Source organism: Stegodyphus dumicola, chromosome 2 (genome assembly GCF_044657685.1).
Source record: "Stegodyphus dumicola isolate Sdum_Otavi_A_Nest chromosome 2, ASM4465768v1".
In the NCBI taxonomy this organism is placed as follows: Eukaryota; Metazoa; Arthropoda; class Arachnida; order Araneae; family Eresidae; genus Stegodyphus; species Stegodyphus dumicola.
In genome coordinates this window covers 252,166,151-252,184,868 of record NC_140769.1, presented here as the reverse complement: position 1 = coordinate 252,184,868, position 18,718 = coordinate 252,166,151, and the positions used below count along the sequence as shown (strand labels likewise).

General features: G+C 30.6%; 1 protein-coding gene across 9 annotated transcripts in view; it reads left to right on the top strand.

Moving 5' to 3' along the window:
* The window catches only part of Orp8 (Oxysterol-binding protein-related protein 8), a 298,051-nt gene that overhangs the window by 39,811 nt on the left and 239,522 nt on the right, over positions 1 to 18,718 (top strand). For 6 of the 9 annotated variants that reach the window (XM_085812018.1, XM_085812020.1, XM_085812021.1 and 3 more), the window contains 2 exons: positions 25 to 105; positions 9,171 to 9,326. The exons of 1 other annotated variant lie outside the window; for it this stretch is intronic. In XM_085812018.1, the coding sequence (XP_085668144.1) occupies positions 25 to 105; positions 9,171 to 9,326 (237 nt within the window). The remainder of the gene's footprint in view (positions 1 to 24; positions 106 to 9,170; positions 9,327 to 18,718) is intronic. 2 more of the 9 variants (XM_085812025.1, XM_085812023.1) reach the window with 1 other exon arrangement.

Sequence of the window (18,718 nt, the reverse complement as noted above, 5' to 3'; positions counted from 1 at the left end):
TTTCATTAAATTTAATTATTACAGACTGTAGACGTAGACATACAAGTGTCCTTGTTCCTAGTAGTTCTTATATTTCAGAGTTCTCTTCAACTCCAGTTTCTGTTGGTAAGCAAATTTCAAATATGTTTTTAAACAGTTCTGTGAATAGATGCATATTTCATATATAAACTTCATTGTATGACATTTGTCTGAAATGGTTCCCCTTATCAAGTAATAAAAATACTAGGTAAATATATGAAAGTTTTCTCAGTTTCAAATATGTGGATTAAAATTGTCACTAGGTGCTTTTGTTCAGTTTATAGTATATAAAATTTATTTAAAATCGAATATATGTATATATAATAAAAGAAAATTTCAGAGAAGTGTTGATTTAGGAATGCTGATACATAAAAACCCAGAAATACTGATAGTAAAGCACGTAGATCCATGTTGAAGAAGAACAATTCTGTTTCTCTAGAATGCTGAAATCTTGAATTCCTAATTACTAAGAAACTTGGTAGTCAAGGTGGTTTAATTCCATTTTTATTTCCAATTGACATTTGTGGCCACAATTCATTTGGCACTTTAATCATGCATATTCAAGAACATTTACATTTTTTATAATGTTGTGATAGGAAGAGAGTGAAATTATGTCCAAGCAGCATAGAGAAAGAAACTGAAGTGCGTAGTTATCCAATAATGGAAGCTTATGAAGAATAAGGTTTTGGTTTGAGTTAGAAAGGTTTCAGTTCTCAGAGTTTAGGTTTCCAATTACTATGTCATTAGTGCTACTCAAGCTACAGGGCATAGATTAATCTTGAAATGATGCAGTCCAGTGGAGTTATTATGATTTTTAGAATAGAGAAGGAGAATTAAGGGGTTGCCATTAATTTAAATTATAATTTTGATAGATATATATATATATGTATATGTATATATTTATTTACTAAAGAAATATTGATTTTATTCTTTCCTAATATAAATTTAGTAGAATGTATCAAAGTGAGGGAACACAGAAGTAGGAAATTTAATTCCGAAAACTGTTTTTTAAAATTGTTATATACATGTAGTTGTATATTCTATAAAAAACATTTTATACTATAGTTTTTATTCTTTCATATGTTTATTACTTTAATAGGTACTTTTCTTTGTTACTTTAATAGCAAAAATTTACTTAAATATTTCTAGAATTTAGCAAATTTCTCATAATGGGCTTAGAACAACTTCTGTGTACTGTAAAATATTACAACAAAATCTTAAATTTGCCGATTTATACCAGAACTTTGCTACCATTTTTAAATTTATTTTCTTTTGTTGTTAGTATCTTCACATCTTTGCATTTGGTTCCCCTGCAAAAGTAAATTATTTTTAGATATAAATTTTAAATAATATCATAAAATAAATGTAGTATTGCAAAGACTACATACTCTTCATAATTTTGTTTTTAACTGAAGGAAATTTTATTTTGGAGAAAACTAATAAGAGAATTAAAGTTAACTTTATTGACAAAGGGAGCACATGACTCAATAAATTCACCTAAACCCTCTGCATAATTATAGAAGACCATTGTGAAATACCATGTTATACCTCTCAGTAGCATTTCATCTCATTACCAGGAGAGTTGAGGTGAAAGTTCTAACAAGGAACTATCGGACTTCTTGACAATAATCACCATAAAATCTTCAAAGATGATCAAACATACGAACAAAACAAAGGTACAAAGTATGAGATTTCACGATCACTAGCTGCCTCAAAGCAAGGAGTATAAAGTAGTGCATGTACCTGCAGTATTTTCAGAAATAAATGAGGAAGCATGAAGTATCTCTTAGGTATTCTGTCATCAGTGAGTCCCATGTAACACATCTTCTGGAATTTGGTGTACTTATGCAGACAAATGCATGCCAACTGTGACAGTATGCCACATTTTGCAGGCTTGATTATGGTCTGAATATAACTGGAATTCCAGATTTTTTTACTTTCTGAAATCCAAAGTTTTCTTATCTGAGAAACTATGTTCAGTAACAGTTATGTTTCATAAACTGTATGTTTCAGAATTGCATGTACCATGTTGTTGTGTGGGCATGCAATCTTGAATAATGTCTGTGATTATTTTTACTGGTGTAGATAGAAGTTTTAAAAATTGTTGGAAATTCTGGAAAAATTAGTTCATTAGGAAAGGAGTTTAAACGTGTTTTGAAAAAGGTATATTTAAGAATGAGTTGATTATATCCAAAAATCTGCATTAAACATGCTAAGAGTCCATAAAAGGCTTTGCTTCTGACAAATTTCAAGGCATCGATCTTATTTTGTAAGGTAAAATACTTTCATTGTTTTAAATTAATTAGCAAATAATTTGACAGATGTCATTTCAGAACATTAAAATATTGCTGTTAGACCAAGGAGTCAGAAACTCTCAAACAGATAGGCACTTGTTTGTTATGACAGCAGAAAAATATACATTCTTTTGCAAAAAAATCAAAGCACCAAGAAGGACTTTTGCGATCCTGACGAAATTTGTTATGCAAAAACATCTTGATCAAACATGCAAATGATCAAAGTTTCAAGGCAAAAGAACAGGAATTGCGATCATAGCGTGCATTTCTACTGCGCAATTTGCAAAGTATAAAACTAGTAACAGAGGTGGAAAATTTATCTTTTTTTGTTGTGGCCATTGTAATTCCGTAAAGAAGCAACTAAAGATGCCATTACAACGATATTGAAGACCTTACAGAGAACTAAACGACTTCGAACGTGGTTGCATTTTAGGGTTGCTTGAAGCTGGATGGTCATACTGAGCAATAGGTCGCCACCTGCAGTGTACAGACTCTGCTATGCAAAGATGTTGGCAACAATGGTTACTACAAGGAAATTGCCATTTAAACAAAGGCTCTGGAAGGCCAAGGATTACAAATGCGAGTTCAAGATAGGATGATTGATCGCCAGGCCCGAATCACCCCAATGGTATCATTGTCGAATATTCAACATGCTACACACACACGTCTATACCTCTCGTGGTACCGTCCACCATCTCGCAGCACTTGTCTGAGGTGGGGTTATGCTCTCAGAGGCCTTTAAGACGTTTGCCTGTGACCCCACAACATCGGCAGAGTATGTCTGGAGTAGTGTCGCAGCCGATCATCATGGCTGCCATCAGCCTGGCATTGTATAGTGTTCAGCAATGAATCTTGCTTCAATCTTGAAGCAGATGACCACCATGTTTGTGTTTGGAGAGGATGGGGCCAGTGGTCCCAATCAGCTTTTGTTTTACAATGGCATACAGCCATAACCTCTGGTGTGATGGTGTGGGGCGCTATTTCTTATGACAACAGGTCATCTTTATTCATCCTCCGTACATCTTTAACAGTTCATCGATATGTTGATACCATTCTATGGCCGGTTGCATTACCCTTCATGTCATATCATCCTGGGGCCATGTTCCAACAAGATAATGCCAAGCCACGTACCACTCACATATCTCTGGACTGTCTCCATGCAGTTGATACTTTTCCTTGGCCAGCAAGGTCACCAGACCTTTCACCAATCGAACATGTCTGTGACATAGTAGGCTGCCAGATTCGGGCATGACAAAATATTGCAGATCTGGAGCAACCTGATGAATGCCTGGCAGAATGTATTGCAGGATGACATTAGAAACCTCTAACACTCCATACCTCTACGAATTCAAGCATGCATTGCCGCCAGATGTGCTTTGACCAACAACTAATTTGAACACTCAATGGGTGATTGTGAGCCATGAACGGGTACTATGACCTTTATTTTTTAATCATTTTATTATCTGTGTTTGAACTATACACATATTCAGTTTCATGAAAAACAACCACTTCCTTCATGGTGCTTCGATTTTTTTTTTTTTTTTTCAAAAGAGTGTAGTATTGTAAACTTGGGGGCTGAAGTATTCAGGTTAAAAGAAGCTGAAAAACAGAAATACCCAGTATTGACAAAACTGATTAAATGTGTTTAGCTTGCTTTCATTTGATCTACATTTAATTATTTGAGTGATATTATGACTGAATACAGAACATCCTTGAATACTGATAGCCTAGCTGTTATGAAGATATTTTTACATATTTATGTATGTATGTAAAAATATTTTGCTGTTATATACATAGTTTTGTTTAATGAGAATAAATAATATAAAATATTATTGACATTAACAAACACACAACACATTAAACAAAAATATGTGTGTGAAGTTTTTTCTTATCAGAAATCTCTATTAAGACCCTATTGGTAAAGATATTGGGGATAATTTGTGGACTAGCTGGACAACTTCCCAAAATTCTTTACATTCCACAACACATTCTCTTCCTGCTAGCAGTTCCTTATCTCAACATCTTTTATATATGCATACTTCAGGTTCTAATCTAACACTTGAAGGGTTAGGTGGAATGTCATTGTCTGCAACCAAGTGTCATGATGTTGAAGGCCAGGGATTCCTAACTGTTTTGTTGCCCTGAACCCTTTTAAAAGAATTGTTTTTTTCATCAAGCCCCTTCCGATTTTTTCTATAATTTGTAACATACAGCATAATTATGATACAAGTAATTGCACATAACTACTGAAAGATAACAATTAGGCTAAGAATATAAATAAAGGTTTTAGAAAAAATAGCTTATTAAATTTATGTTTTTTGTATTATTTTTTTTGGTATTATTATTATTATTATTATTAGTTTTATAAATATAAACAAGTTTCAGAAGCAAAATCACAGATTCTTATTGCAAAAATGTTCAGTTATAATTAATGTAATGGTCACGCGGAATGTGTTGATACAGTTTTTTTTAATATTTGACTTAAAATTACTTAACTGAATTCTTAAATCACCTCATTCAAAAATATTCAACCTGTTTCTTTTTTTCATAACAAATTATTGACTTCACTGAAGCCTGTTGCCATGAAGTAAGAAAAGCGAAAAGACAATAATAAGTTGGTTTGGTAACTTTTATTTTGGGTTATTTTTCTCAGATGACTTTAAAATTCCGAAACTTCGTGTAGCCATGTATTTTGAATAAGATCTGAATTGGAAGGATTACATTTATGTTGACGAAAAATTAACGGTCAGTTTTTTTTAAATTATTTTTTTTAATCAATAAGATTTTAATTATGCCAATCAGTTACCAGTGCATTTTCAGTTATTCACCACTTAATCATCATTGCCCTGCTTTAAACTTTCATCAACCTGCGGGAAGGCAATATCGACCCCATCGCGGAGCTCTGATATTTTCACTAACCCCTCAACATATATATATATAATCATGTATGTATGTGTATCACATTAATATTCTGAATTCGTTGAAATTATGTCATATTTTTTTTTCATGGTAGCTTTTAGGGTTTTTGTGATGGGGTCACAATCACCTTTGCTTTTGTTCATTGCTGTATTTTTAAGTAATTTACATTTTTGAGTAATAGTTATTAAGGAGTTGTGTTGCCTTGTAAAAAACTCCCAAATAAAATGCTTGTCCATTTGTGTTTGAATCATGTTAGGTGATACTTCTGTGTCGTTTCTGTCATATACCATAATATGAGATTTACATGCTATTTGTCTAATCATACAACATACTTATTACTCCAAAGTACTTGGTAGTGGTCGAACTTGCCTGTGTCATCATATTCTCAAACAATAGTCAGTTCTGTATGACACACATGCTGCATGCCAGGAATGTTCATTATCATACAGTGGCCTTATAACTCAGAGAAATATACTGTGTTTGCCCATCCATGGCTCCAAATATGCTGGCATGCCTGCTACTTTTTATGCCCTTTTCTAATGGTGGGGACTTCAGAATGCCATACTTTGCACTCCTTTTTTGTTTATATGCTTAATCATACCTAAAAATTTCCTGATGATTATTATCAGGAAGTCCGTTAAAATTCTTTGTTACTGATATTTATGCTTTTGAGTTATTTTTGTTAGTGTTTCATTTTCGGCACACTAAAGCTTTTCAAGCTAAATTTTTCTAATTTTTTTTTTTTTACTACAGATATCTGGGAAATGATGAATTTCTCAAAGACATTTATGAGAAGCAAAATGAGATACATATATATTATTGATTGGAATTGTTAAAATAGGATGTTTAAAAAATGTTTCATATACAAAATAAGACAATGCAAATTGCTTTTTTTCAATATAGTATAAGATATAAAAATTCTGTATCATTGCACTGCAGTAAGAATGTATGTCAATGCTTTCTTTTCATGGCAAAATATACTGAACTTACAAATTGCATTTTTTATATTTTAATTCTCATAAATTTCACTTGGCAGTATCACACATGTAAACTGAATAAGGCATAAGCTGAATAATGCCTTTTCATCCTTCAAAAATCAAGGGAATTTAAAAAAATTAAATTCACTTAAAAGAATAGAAATAATAAGAATTGAAAAAATTAAGCATAAAAAATTAATGTTAACAATTAGTTAAACTAATTTTAATAAATTAATTTAGAATTAGTTTAATTAACAATGTAAAATTAATTCTTATCAGACAAGAAAATACTTGAGTTTTTTTTTCTTTTTCTGAATGTGATCTTTTTCTTGACAGTTGCATAAAATTAAGCATATAGCTAGTAAATTTTCCAGTTTTGCTTATAAACTGGAGAAGAAACTTAACTTCTTTTGGATCATTATAAAAAAATTTTTTAAATATTTTATTGTGCTTTATCCTCATACTGTTTATTTTGAAAACTTGTCCAACTTGTATTTTAAACTATGTTATTTCCTGTATTTTAAAAACATTATCTTGCTTTATAATTATATGGCTGTATTATTTAACTATTTATTTATTATTAATTCTAAATTTATCTGCTCATTCAGTGTTCAGTGTGAATGAAATATGAAACAAAATATTCAAGCATACTTTACAGTTTAATTTGCATAATTCTGTAAATGATAATTTATTAAAATATTTTATCACTAGTCTATATATATATATATATATATATATATATATATGCATGCGTAATAATTTAGGTTTAGAGAAGACACAGGTAATTTCAGTTATGATTTAGGCTGTAAATGAGAATGGCACGTAGAATGAGTAATTGCATGATTTCAGTTAATTACAATTTAACATATTTTATTTCTGAACAAAACAACTGTTAGTACACATATTCTGATTTATATATCATTATGAATGCTGTCTGCATCCATTCTCGATCACATTTGTGGATTTTTATGTTATGATTATAACATTACAATTGATGAAATAGAGACATGAGTCATGACATATTAGCTGGAATAGCTGGAAGCAAGCAAGCAGCAGGGATGTAGGATGTATGACATGCATTAATTTGGAAATGATGCAATTTAGATAGATTTATTATAAACAGTTACTATCTTTAGGGCAGATAGAGTAAATAACCAAATTAAAGTGGAGTGTTAAGTGACTATTGAAAATTACAGTTAGAATTTTATGTACTTTTTTTATCCTATAAACACACACACACACACTCACATGTTATAATGACATGCTCTTACATGTTGTATGCTGTTTACATGTATTTTGAAGAAATTTTTTTGTGCCATTCATTAACTTATTTTTGGCTGGAACATTTTTAAGTTTTATGTATTTAAAAGTATAGCAAATTAATTTTTATTGATTAAAAATACTTAAGGACTTTCTTAAGTGAAATATTTTCCCATCTTGCTTAATACTTTTCTTCAGTTATTAGGCGATGCATATTCTATATATATTTATCTGACTTTGAGAACATTATTATACATAAAATTTTCAAAGCAAGATCTTGATAAGTGTTTAAAAGAAAATTATTTCACAAATATAAAAATTCATAAGACTTCCTCTTCTTGAAAGTACTTTAATTACTGCTTAGCAATTATTCATTTGTATCCTTAGTGTGCCACATGCTGAGGAAGCAGAAATATTTTATTTAGTCTAACTATTTACCAAGCAGAAAGTAATTATTATTTTTGCTCCAGTAATTATTATTCATTTCATAAATGAAGTGATTTTGTTCTGAACAGCTGGTTTCCTTCAGTAGAATCTTCATAATTGCATATAACTTCTTCATTTGCTGAGTGTAATATGTAGTAACTGTCATTATTGAGTAGTATAATCCTTTAGGATAATTTGAAAAGATGCCTGTTATTTAATTATGCTGATAATCTAAAGCGGACATTAACCTAATCCTACAATAAATTAAATAACCGTTTGTAATAAAGAAGATGCATAAACTCTTTTATTGGTTATAAAAAGCAGATACTTCAAAGACTTTATCAAGTAAATTTTAGTTTTGCAGTTCCCAACCATATTTAACTTGGCATTATAATAAATGCAAATCTTTCAAGATATCATTCAGTTCTTTTGGGATGGTAAGATAGAACTGGGTTTTGATGGAGATAACAGTTCATGCCTTATTAACAAATTTTCAGCCCTATAAATTTCCATTTATTCTGTCTGAAATATTTATGAATGACTGGTACTGACAGTTTATTGTAACAGCCCCCCAAAGAGCCGAATTTAGATGCACAGCTTCTTCCTCTCTCCCTCAAGTTTTTAAAGAAAATTGATAAATTTTTGTGAGGCAAAATTGATAATTATATATATATATAGTTTTACGGTACCATTTCTGTGAAAAATAGTATATAAATTTTGGTGCATTTCTTGAGTTTATTTTTTTATTTCATTGATATTAAAAAAAAAGCTAAAATTGAATATATATTATCAGAACACTTTTCGATAGAGTGGCATTTTTATCAATCATTAAAATGAAATTTCTTCTTTTTAATTTAATAATTATCAAAATAATCTTAATTGAGAACTTCTGGTAGCATAACATGAAATTAGAATGCAAATTTCTTAATATTGAACAGGGATGAAAATGTTTCATATTATTTAAGAACCAGAAGCCATATGAGGATCACATTAGACATGGAGAGAAAAAGTTGGTCAGTAATTGTAAAAGCAGTTGAATTAGCATTAAAATATTGCATTTGTTACAGGTTTAAAAACAATGTTGTATATATGAAAATCAGGTATTAAATAATGTAAAATGCATTTCCAACTTAAAAGGAATGCTTAAAGTTCCATGGTAATGAGTTGCATACTGAGAGTGATGATCTATCTCCACTGTATCCCAACCATGTTTATTAAAATCTAGGTCAGGTGATGTGACTGACCAATCCAAATGGCTCATGGTTTCTCTCTTTAGGTGTTGGAGTGTCAAGACAACTTCAAACGGATGAACATAATTATCCAATAAAATTGAATCAGGATCCATTGGTTCAAGAAATGGACAAATATAAGCAACGAAATTCTTTTTCTGATACCTTAAAGCTGTTACATTCTTTCCTGAGAAGAAATGAAGGTCAGTGTGGCCATTGATGGTAATTGCCAATCCATGCAAAAAGCTGCTAGCTTTAAAATTATTGCAATCCTAAATATGCCAGTCATGTCTGTGTACGCCTATGCTTCCTCTGTGTACTCTTATAACTAAAATGCATATGTGTGAAATTGGTGCATTAGATTTGTATAGTATCATAATAGAAGCTTAGTCGTAGGTTGCAATAATATCAGAAAAGTCTGCATAAACCTGCCTCCCACCAAGCTTTTGTGTTGTTACGGAACTTTTAAAGGTGCATCTTCATGCAAGAATTCAAGAACTTTGTTAAAATATATTTTGAAATTTAATGACAATACTAGAGCTCATCTGAATACTTGATTAAATAATAATCTGTAACTGACTTTCCATATAAATAATATGGTCTGCAAAGCTATTAAATAATGGTTTTTAAATTTATAAATGTACAGTTTAAATAAGAATATGACATGGGTTTATTATAGTTCACAGATATCTTTCTATACCAATACTAATTTATTATCTTTATAATAAATTAACTTATTTTGTCTGATAGAATCAGTAATATTTAAGTATCATCATCTGTTTTCAGAAAATATTCATATGTATTTTCTAGCCATTGAAAGCCTTTGATTGTAGATATCTTTTCTGAAGTGATAGCATATTACTTTTCCATTGGTAATAAGCAAAGCTGAAGAAATACTAGAACTTCTATGTTGTTAGATTGTTATGGGTTTTAATTAACATGTTATAAATCTTCAGGAAAATATGTCAGAATTATGCACTAAATATACTGCTTACTGTAACAGCTGGAACTGCTTTTCTAGTCAGCAGTGTATTTAATGAAATACAAGCTATCAGTCATGTTTATTATACAGATAATTTATGGTATGGACGATATTACAGTTAACTCACAAGGAACATATTAACAGACTTAGTTAAAAAAAAAAAAAAAAAAAAGTTAAGTCTGTTTATTGTAGAATGTTTGAAAATTACTATTACAAACCATGGGAATAGAACAAAATTTCTATCAAAAAAAGAAAAAAGAAAATGTATGGGATAACTGCAATACATAGTTACAATATATGGAGGTGGTTTTTATATACAGTAGTGTGTAATTGAAGTATACATAATCTGGAATAAAATGTTATTAAATAATCTATTGAAAGCAAGTTACTAAATCATAAAAGTAAGTGTACAGACGTTAATCATTTATTTACCATTGATTCCTTATGAAGTTCAAGAGTAATATAAACAAAAAAATTTTTTTTTCTATTTTGAAGTTAATTTTTTCCATTTTAAATACTAATCATATGTACGTAACCAAATGAATTTATTCACCAAATTAAAGTTCTAAAAATGCATGGTGTTCTGCAGTTCACATTTTTCATTTTGTATAATATCTTTCAAATAAATTCGAAGGCAATAAGTGGGTGTCTAAGAATATGTAAAAATCTATCAAGTATTCTAACATCAAAGATAGTAGAAACATTGATAGCATTGAGCTATTTGATGAACTGTGAGTAGCTTCCATCTCAGTACCAGAAAATACATAGCTGTTGTCTGTGTCAAAAATGATTTTTTTATTTTCAAAATATGAATTGATTCAATACTACATGGCACTGTTATAGTGATTGCTGGCATGGTCAGTATAGTTGATATGGAGTGTTAGTCTATGCAAGTCCGTAGTGCTGAAGTAGGAATTATTATAAAAAAAAAAAAAAAAAAAAAAAAAACAGTAATTAAACCATATTGGTAGAGGGATGGTGCCCACGTCTTCTGTCGCATGTGAATGCTCAATGGTACATGGTCATGCTTAAAATACTTCAACTGTCAACAATCTACGAATCAACATTCAACATATATCACAGGTAATGACTGAAAAAAACATTGTAGTTTTATTCTTATACACTTTCAACTCCTATCTTAAACTCAATTCCTTTAAAAGAATTTTACCTTTTGCCTTCTCTTAATTAAGACTCATGATTATTAAGGCCTTCCTCTAATTTGTTATTCGAATGAAAAAAAAAGTAGTAACCGTAACATCGTAAAACTGAAATCGATTGACCGATAAGATATACACGTTTCTGGTTAACCACGCTATTATAGGAAAGTCAGCTGAAAAAACCACGAGAATCAGCTCAAAAATCATTCCTAGGAGGTGGATAATTTGTTCCGTAAACAAATCATCAGTGTCTGATGAAAAATCAGCATCAGGCGTGGAATTGATTCCAATGGCTGTCGATGAAATACTCGGCAATAGGCCGTCACAAGATACGTATTTCTTTTCTTCCGTAAGTCGTCACAAAAATCATTGGATATTTATGACATCAGCTATAAATACGAAGCATTAATCCGTGAAGAGCACGCAATTGATCCAAGAGACACTGAAAAATATAACAGTTTTGGGTGAAAAGAATTCAAATACATACATATATATATATATATATATATATTGTGCAGGCGACTGACTGAGTACTCATGCATGCAGTTGCACTGTGTGTTTTAACCTTTTTTGGGGGAGGCAGGTGTCTTACTGCAAACTAGTGAAAATGCTAAAAATTTACATGTTTAATAGAGTTGTTGTACATTAAATGACAAATGTTTGTTCACATCCATAGCAATCATTTTCGAGAGTTGGTATCTTGGTTGTGCTAAAGAAGTTGCTGCCATCAACGAAACACTTGAATGCAAGTGGACATTTATTCATTTCGATATCTTCCAAAATGAACAGTGTTGTCGACAGAGACAGACTTCTTAGAGACAATTTATATTGCTGAAGGAAGCCATCCCAGTATTATGGTGCTTTGAATTCTTTTAGCGATATATCTAGCTGTGGTGAAAACTGAAAGGGCAGATATTTGAATATTAGACCGCGAACAAGCAAACACTTTGCTTTTTAAAAAAATTTTTTTTTATCAGAAATCCATTCACAAATGTGTTCCAATTCAGGAAATAATGGTTGCTGACGCGATCCGCACTTAAGCTTAATGGCATTTTCCTCATCGACCTGTTGTCAGAGGTTATTGTACACTGATCGCCATTTTTGGACCACTCGTAGATCATGCTTCTCTTTGCAAAAAGATGTAACATTTGCATCCGTTTAGTCTTCCACAATTCCTTTCTCATTCTCGACAGAATAGCTCTTCCTTTTCGCACCCATTTTATCTCAGCATCAAAATTTATTATACTTTAAGTTTATTTTTAACTGCTAAATGTCGATGCTAAAGCATCATATTGAATACTAAAGATTCTAATTTGTCCATTTGTTCCAAATGTGCACGTGTGTTGCGTCTGCACTTGTTCATTCGACAATAAGGTGCCTGTCTTGGTTGATAATCTTAACTATAGGGCTTATTTTAGGAAAAGGTTTATATTATTAAGTTTCTGAAAAATAATACTAGGGCTTATTTTTTGATTAGGTATTATTTTCAGGGAAACACGGTATTCTCATTACCCACGATAATGAGTGGGTACTTTCAGTGTCATAAGGTATTAATTTCTGTCTTATATACTGCTCTCCAAAAGTTAAGGAACAGCATGTTTTCTGTGTCTAATTTGAGAATGAAATATAGAAAAAAGAAAATTAGAGGACATATTACACAGTTCAGACATATTACAATTAAGCACAGTTCTTAAATGAATGCGACATAAAATGTTTCTAAAGTTTAACACAAATATGAATTACAACAAAAAATTGCACTCTTGACAGAGAAATCGTCATGAAGAAACAGCACATTACAGTTTTTTTTTTGAGGAAAGATGTGGTGGTAACATTAAAAAATGAGTTCTAATAAAGAATGTGTCTACCCATAGCTGCAATACATTGGCAGCAGCGACGTTCCATGCTGTCAATTAAGTTGCTGGTCAGTGAAATGGAAAGGAACACCCAGACACAGAGTAATCCTTGTTCAAGCTCATCCAACGGCCTTGGAGGAGGAATTGAAGCAGAAACCTGTCTCCCAGGGTAGTCCAAAAGATGCTCTATCGGATTCAGGTCTGGGGATTGAGCTGGCCATTCCATCCGCTCCATATGGTGATCCTCACGATCTTCAGCAACCCGAGCTCGGTGCAGTTGCGCGTTGTCCTCAATATATATAAAAAAAAAAAAATCAGGACCATTAGCGGCAGAATATGGGAGGATATATTGATCAAGGATCTCGTCACCATACCTCACACCGCTCAAAGTTCCTCCATGGAACACATGCAGATCAGTATTACCACCTAGCAACATCAGTTTGTGGCATCCCCATTTCCATCATCCGATCTCCCGCCACCTCAACGAATCGAGCAAACGACTTCTCCTGGACATTGATAAACTCTCCTTGATATTTTCAATGAAAATGCTAATAGCAATTGAAGATCAACATTCCTGAACAAAATTTACTACAATTTTTGCATTTTTTCTCCAACTCCTGTAAAAGTATTCATTTCTATAAAATAAAAGTGGTAGCTATAGTTTTGAAAAATATTTATCTTAAACTTCTGTACTCTGCATATAAACTATGAATTTAAATGTTACGGACATTTTTGTAATGGTGAACTTTGAAAAACATGCTGTTCTTTAACTTTTGGAGATCAGTGTATTATTCTGTGTCGATACAAAATTACCGAATTTAATTAAAGTTTTGTTCTATATCTTTTGAGGAGTATTTAAAAACATGTTTATTCTCTTAATTTTGAACGTAAATGTATGTTCCATTATTGTAATATATATGCTATATAATTGCTTCTCATCATTTTGTTTGAAATAATAAAACACTTTCCACGTAATTTTAATATCCAATTCAGTTAGCAATTCAGAAAGCTGTTCATAGCCGAAACTTTTGTTATAAATTATTATTTAGAAAAATTTTGAAATTGAAATTGTAATTAAATAAGTAAGAGAAAGAATTCTTTCTGCTTCTTTCTTTTGTTACTTATAGACACATATGCACATATATACATGTAATATTACTGCTACATTATATGATAACTGCATTATTATCCATTTGATAACTGCATTATTATTAAAATAAGACTGCATTATTAGATAAAATAAGATGACTTAGTGAGGGTTGCAATGGATTGGCGTGGGAGAGGACTGCGTGTTAACTTGAAGACTTTGTTGGGTAGTTAGAATGATGGATGCATAAACCCAAAAACTTGCAGACATGGCCTAAATTCCACAAATGATTTTATTTCTTTGATAATGCACATTATCACTGTGGGTGCACTATACACCCCACAATTTTCTAAGCTCACATTTTAAACAATGTACGAATTTATAAAAGTAAACTTTGCGTAGCTAGTGACACAGTGGAAAGTAGCAGAAGAGACGAGCGAAGAGAAGAAGAGGGAATTATGACGTAATTTACCCTTTTCAAACCAAATTTCATTTCAGATCACGTGACACTTTAATGTATGGGATTTTGAGTTCAGATTTCATCGGCAAGTTTGCATCAAAACTGAAGGGAGTAAAATTTATTGCTGTTATTTTTAGAATGAAACAGAAGTTAAAGGGCTATTAATTTATTATTTGAAAGCTAGATTTTATATTTTACATATTAGATATTTTATATTTTACATTGCCCCCCCCCCTCTTCAAAAAGAAAAAGGCATGATGAAAAAAAGAGTTTTTTAGAGCGAAAGCAGTAAAGCATTAGCAAATAAAAAGAAATAATTTGAAAACTACAATCCTGAAATTTTGACCAAATAATTACGGGTGTCTTCCAACTGCGCTAATGCAAATCCCCCCCCCGGATCGAGCTATAGTCCAACTGCGCCAATCAAAATTTTTTCCCCCTGCTGCCTACAGGGTTACAATTTAACTTTTCAAAGCCAATTGTAGCCAAGAGGAAAATAAAAATAAATAAATAGAATTACATATCACAAGAACAAGTAAAAAATATCTAACAAGCAGGCTAATTACTTGAATAACAGTAATAAATGCGAGAGCTAACAAATAAAATAAAAGGTATTGGTAAACATACATATTAGCATTACAAACATCTTTCATTTATTATAATAATATCATAAATTAAATAACTATAAAGCATACAAATTATATTTTTAATAAATTACATCAATAATAGTCACAATGTCTGAACTAGACTGGAAAATTTGAAATCTATTATAACAACATTACTATGCATTTGGAACACTGACGTATAAATTGTAAATAAATTAAAATTATTATGCTAAGAATTTTTTTCTAAAATTTATCTAGAAGAAAGGAATTAGATAAACAATACTGCAAATTAATGTAATCAGTCAGGCCTCTCAATAAATAAAAGTTTATTTTTTTAACCCAAAATTAAAAATTGGGATGCAAAAGTTTGAGTAATATACTTGGAAATATCTGAACATATAATTAATTAGAAATGTATAATTAAATTAATAACAAGCTAATTAACAGTAACATTAAGCTTAATTTCATTCAATCTAAAACAAGCATTCGATGAGGAGTTCAGCATAACTGAAGTTTTAATACTATTTTAGGTAGATTTGCATATAAAATAAAAGTTGCACTTGTGAAACAAGTGAATAATGTACTGATAGTCAAAAGGAATTAAAATACAAATATAACTACTTGTCAGAAGGTATGCAAAGTTGCCATGGCTAGAGAAATTGAATGATTATAGAAAACTCATAAAGTTAAGCGCTACAGTGTGAAAAGAAAATTCTGGAAAGAAAATTAGATGGAGAAATAATCCTTAATTTATTGATATCCATATAAACTCTATGCTTTTGGAAAAATGTTACATATAATTTCCACCGAGGTATCAATCACCGAAACCGAGTTAATTTCTTTCCTTATTTTTTTTTTTTAATTAGAGGGATTTGTAAAAAGATATGCAATATAGTAAAGGTGAAAATTTTTGCAATATTTTTAAAGAATAAATTTAAATAGTATTTTTACTTCATGAACTGAAATTTTTACGCTACATTTTTACACAGTAAATAAGTACAAAAAAAAAAAAAAAAAAAACTGGAGCATCTCTGGGATTAGAAACTCGGATCGAACTACCAATGTTTAGTGACTTTTCCGCTTGATTGTAAGATCTTTCGAAATTAAGCTGAACAATATATTAAAGAAAGTAGAAGATACAGCACATGTAAAAACAAAAGTGGGCTGAATTATAGATTTACATGTTTGGTGAATGAGTTAAACATAGATAAGTATGCCATTATGAAATATTAGGAATGTAGCATAAAAGCATCAATGTACTGCTGAAAAAATTATAAATGAATAATATTATAAATCACATGAACTCGTTGCATTATAAATTATGACAGTTAGAAATATTATTAGCTTGATTTAGCGACCATCATTGTTAACAAATAATTTCAAGTAATTAATTTTACAAATAATTCAGTCTGAAACTAGGTTAGAAAATAAGCTACATGCTGAAGATTAAGCTTTGCCAAGGTGTTAGAAACATCTTCTGTTAACTAGAATTGTGATGCAAGAATTTGTAAAAATTATCATTTAAATATAAATTCGCATTAATACAATACAAAGTAGTATATAAATTCTACATACGTGAAAACTTGAGTACAGTGCAACAATATGAGAAAAAGGAATGGATTAAAAGGGAACTGAAAATTCCAGGATATAAATATAAGGGAGTTTGATTTTTTTTTTTTTTTTTTTTTTGTTAATTATGAAAATTCTGCTGATGCTCATAATTATTAATTTATTAATTAAATGTGTATTAGAAATGTTACATATAATTTCCACCGAGTACATCAGGTGCCAAAGTACATCAGGTGGAAAACAGAATAAATATTTAAACGTTTCTTGTAATATGGAATTTGTAACAAAGTTAAACAACCTTAAAATAACTTCAATGACTAAAAATGGAAAGCTTAATATGGGAATATATTGCAATAATATTAGAATTTAGAACGACTTAAGACGTCCAATTTTTAGATTTAATAAAGAGAATTTTTTAATTAAATTAGAACTGTTTACCTAAAATGGTAAATTTGAAAGTTAAAACCATTCTGCTATCTAAGAAGATTTGTTGATATTTATCTAGATAAGAAACTTATTTAAGGTGCCCTACAAATCTGACATTTGATAGGTTGATTATGTATCAGTTTTGTGTATGTCATTAATCTATTAATTTTGCTATTCAAAACTGATATATATATATCAGTGACTAAAATCTACAACTTGCAAAGTTTTTAATTGTTACAGAGAATAAAAAAGATCTGGCTCATCATTCCTTTAAGCATCATAAACTTTTAAAATGAGTGTAAAAGAAATTTATTTTTACTTTAGCACACGCCAGATTTTAAATTAATATTTGTTTTGCATGCACATTTTTTACAATATTGATAAACGAAAATAAAGGTCAGTCTCAATAGAATGTCCCATTAATGGCGATAAATGACTTTTTGTAGCACCCAATCTTCTTGGGAAAGAAATAGGGGACAGGAAACGTTGCGCAGTTCGTGGATTAAATGAGGGGGGGGTATCTTCAGTCAAATTTGGCGCAGTTCGTACCCTACCATAATTACTCACAGAATTGCAAAATATAAACTTTCGACGCAGTACTTAGTTAAAAATCCCTTACTTCATAGTAATGAAAAACGTTTAGCATACATAATTTACAAAAGAGCATTAAATAAACTCAAAATCTGTAAATTAAAAATCAAATTGGAAATTTTGAGTTATTTGTAAATAATATTTTTTTCTTTTGCAAATCAACACAATTTCAGGAATGTATCACTTTGAAATCCGCTGCTAATTCTCATTGTTTGAACCTTTGAAAAGAACATCATTTAATTTATCTGATAAAAATAGCTGGAGAATAAATGTGAACACGAAGATCGATACCGCACACTGAAAACGGATGTAGACCAAACATCAGCGTAAGAACCTTGAAACACTTGTTAATATATTTAGATGAATGATTTCTTTTTACTTCGAACTTTTGATCACTAGTTATAAAGCAGAAACAGACTGCAAGTTTAAGGACTTAGAAACTCAGAGGCGATATGTATATATTTTTTTCCTTTTCTTTCTTGGTATTGCTAGACAATTGAAGAACACTTTTAAATCCGCAATTCCGTAAACCAATGTTGAATCAAACAGGCATCATCATACAGAAGCTCGGCTTCCAGGCTGCGCCATCTTATACTTATATATTTATGCACCCTTTGAAACTGGTTTTATTCCAATATCATTTGATGCTTCTGTAAAAATCATGAAAAAGGAATATATTTCTTAGTATTTATAAGTTCATAAAAATGTGCAGTTGCTTCTGTTTCCCCCCGCTTTATTCGAGTATACCGACTTTCCGTCTAGTTTCTTTTTTAAGCTCTGTGAATGACTTCAGATCGTGGCCTGAATTTATTATAAATAAGTGCATTAGATTTTTCGGGAAACTTGACGAGAAATCCGGTACTGT